The sequence below is a fragment of the Macadamia integrifolia genome, chromosome 2 (assembly GCF_013358625.1).
Source record: "Macadamia integrifolia cultivar HAES 741 chromosome 2, SCU_Mint_v3, whole genome shotgun sequence".
NCBI lineage: Eukaryota > Viridiplantae > Streptophyta > Magnoliopsida > Proteales > Proteaceae > Macadamia > Macadamia integrifolia.
The window spans coordinates 30387994-30390286 of NC_056558.1; the positions used below are offsets into that span (position 1 = coordinate 30387994).

Genomic DNA, 2293 nt, shown 5'->3' on the forward strand with positions numbered 1-2293 from the left:
AAAAAAAAAAAAAAAAGAAAAAGAAAAAGGAATTGTTTAATTCTTCATATCTTCAATCCTCAAACCACCATCAACCTATCTTCAAACCCTGCTCAAGGAGAAGAAATACCAATGTTTCATCAGATCTTATAAGCTTAACTAGTTTCATAAATGAACAAAACAAAGAAGAAAAAAAAGAAGAAGAAATGAAGCATACTGTTGATATTCTATGTTGATCCTGGAAGCAGAAGGATTGGCAATGCTAGCAAAGGCTGTGGGTGAGAGGACGATGGTGGTGCGAGGACTGGAGCCCTTGCTCACAGCAGTAGCCGCCCTATCTACGATCTTAATCTTAATAGACCCTCCCTTGCAAGTTCCCTTCTTGGCAGCACTCAAGCAACTCACCAAGTACTCTCTCCCACACGATGCTTCGTTGTCCCAAATCCCTTCTCCTGCTGCCCCAAACATATTGTTATCCGGGAGCTGACTCGAATCGTCACCGTAACATGCCGTTGCTGTATAATATATATCATCATCATTAGAAAAAAGAACAATTCAATGCATGAGACTCCCGCTATTACAAGACCTGAAAGGGGCAAATTTATGTACCACTTGACCATTGCGTCAGTCTCACCCACTATATATATGATCATCATATCAAACCTAAACCCAAAAAAATTAAATTAAGTTTATGGTGGTAGTGCACTTACGGAAAAAAGGGGGATCATAATAGGAAGCAGTTCCCACATCACCATGAGAGGAATGGAGGAGGTGTGTGAGAGAGAAGAGTAGGATGAGTTTCCACTGAATTGAAAGGGATTGCTGAGGCTTAAACATCCTTCCAAGTTGCAAAATAATTGAATCGATGAAATTGATTAGTAGATGGAGGTGATCCAGAGGTCGCCTTACTCTATTTATATTCTTCTCTTTTTCTACACATTTAGAAGGTTTGGCTCAGAGTTAAAGAAGGAAAATGTTAAATATGGAAGGTCTTGAAGAACACCGTAATCGTAGCTGTATTTTTCTGGATACAAACAGTTTCAAGTAACTGATAAACGCATTCCTAAAATTCTGCCAAGTGCCGACATTACCTTCCTTTCCAACGGGGATAGTAAAAGAAAGAGAAAAAATGGTGTCATTTATATGAGGTTTTTTTTTTTTGGTTGAAATCTATATAGGGTTCACATGGTACAAAAAACCTCAGAGGCAGTGTTATCAATTCGGCTGAATAATTCGTGAATTATTTGGTCGAACCGAATTTTTCTGAATTTTATCAAAAATTCTGACCGAATCCGAATTAAAAATTTAATTTGGTAAAATTCGCGATTTTTTCGAAATTGAATATAAAACGCGAATAATTCGGACCGAATCCGAATTAAACCGAATTATTCGGTCCACTTAAACATTATTATAAAAAAAAAATAAAAACAATAAAAAAAATTAAAAAAAAACCCCAATAAGCTTTTTTGACCGAATCCTTAAATTAATCAATCGAATTATTCCGAATAATTTTTCGCCCGAATAATTCTCGAATCCGAATTTACTAACTATGCTCAGAGGTGAGGATCCAATGACTGAGGTGTTTGCTGGGGTCCTCCCAACCGTTGGATCTTCATTGCCATTCACCGCTCACCGTAGAATATTTGAACCCATTCACATGTGATTCACATGGTTAGAATAGGAGAGAGATTGTTAGTGAGCGGCAAAGTATGAAGATTTGATTCCTCTCTCTCTCTCTCTCTGTGATTGGTCTCCAATGATGCAGAATTTTCTAAGAGAAAATGGCCTTGGATGTCTTTAGTATAGGATTGATTAAGAGCTGGTTTTTTATATTTTAGTAGTTTTTCTTCCTATAGCGCTTCTTGCTGGTTTCATCTCTTGTAGAAGGCAATCCCGAAGTTGGGGTTGAAACTCGTGAAAGAATTCATTGTTTTTGTTTCTCTGGTTCAGTGTCCAAGTTTCTTAGTTTAAGAAATTCTCATTATGTTTGGTATATCCTGAAGCAAGGGGGATTCTTTTTTTGGATTTCAAAATTCAACTTGAGAATGGTGAAGTTTTCTTGTGTTGATAAAAAAAAAAAAATGTCTTGCTAAAACACAAGAAAATAGAAAAAAAATTTTGTTTCTTCTATTGGTAACCAAATAGGTATAATTTTTAATTTTTTTTTTCCATTTCAGTTCTATTATTTTTTTCTTTTCTAGATTATTTTTTCTTTCATTTCATTTCTTTTCTTCTTTTGGCTACCAAACACAACCATAGCGAAAAAAAGTGTTATCGTAGGTTCCACAATTTATTATGTAAAAAAAAAAAAAAA

The 2293-nt window shown here is 35.4% G+C and overlaps 1 protein-coding gene across 1 annotated transcript; it reads right to left on the minus strand.

The window, feature by feature from the left end:
- On the minus strand, positions 1-913 carry LOC122088440 (EG45-like domain containing protein). The gene is made up of 3 exons (XM_042657713.1): positions 690-913; positions 197-494; positions 1-88 (listed from the first exon to the last, which is right to left on the minus strand). Exons 1-3 carry the CDS (start codon positions 814-816, stop codon positions 82-84), a joined length of 432 nt encoding a protein of 143 aa, XP_042513647.1. The 5' UTR covers positions 817-913; the 3' UTR covers positions 1-81.
- Positions 914-2293: the final 1380 nt, after the last annotated feature.

What these genes read in the sequence shown, in the direction of transcription:
- LOC122088440 (XM_042657713.1), bottom strand. Translation starts at nt 816, where the DNA reads ATGTTTAAGCCTCAGCAATCCCTTTCAATTCAGTGGAAACTCATCCTA. An exon ending in TTATGATCCCCCTTTTTTCC is followed by an intron (nt 495 to 689) that starts GTAAGTGCACTA and finishes TATATTATACAG; the next exon opens with CAACGGCATGTTACGGTGAC.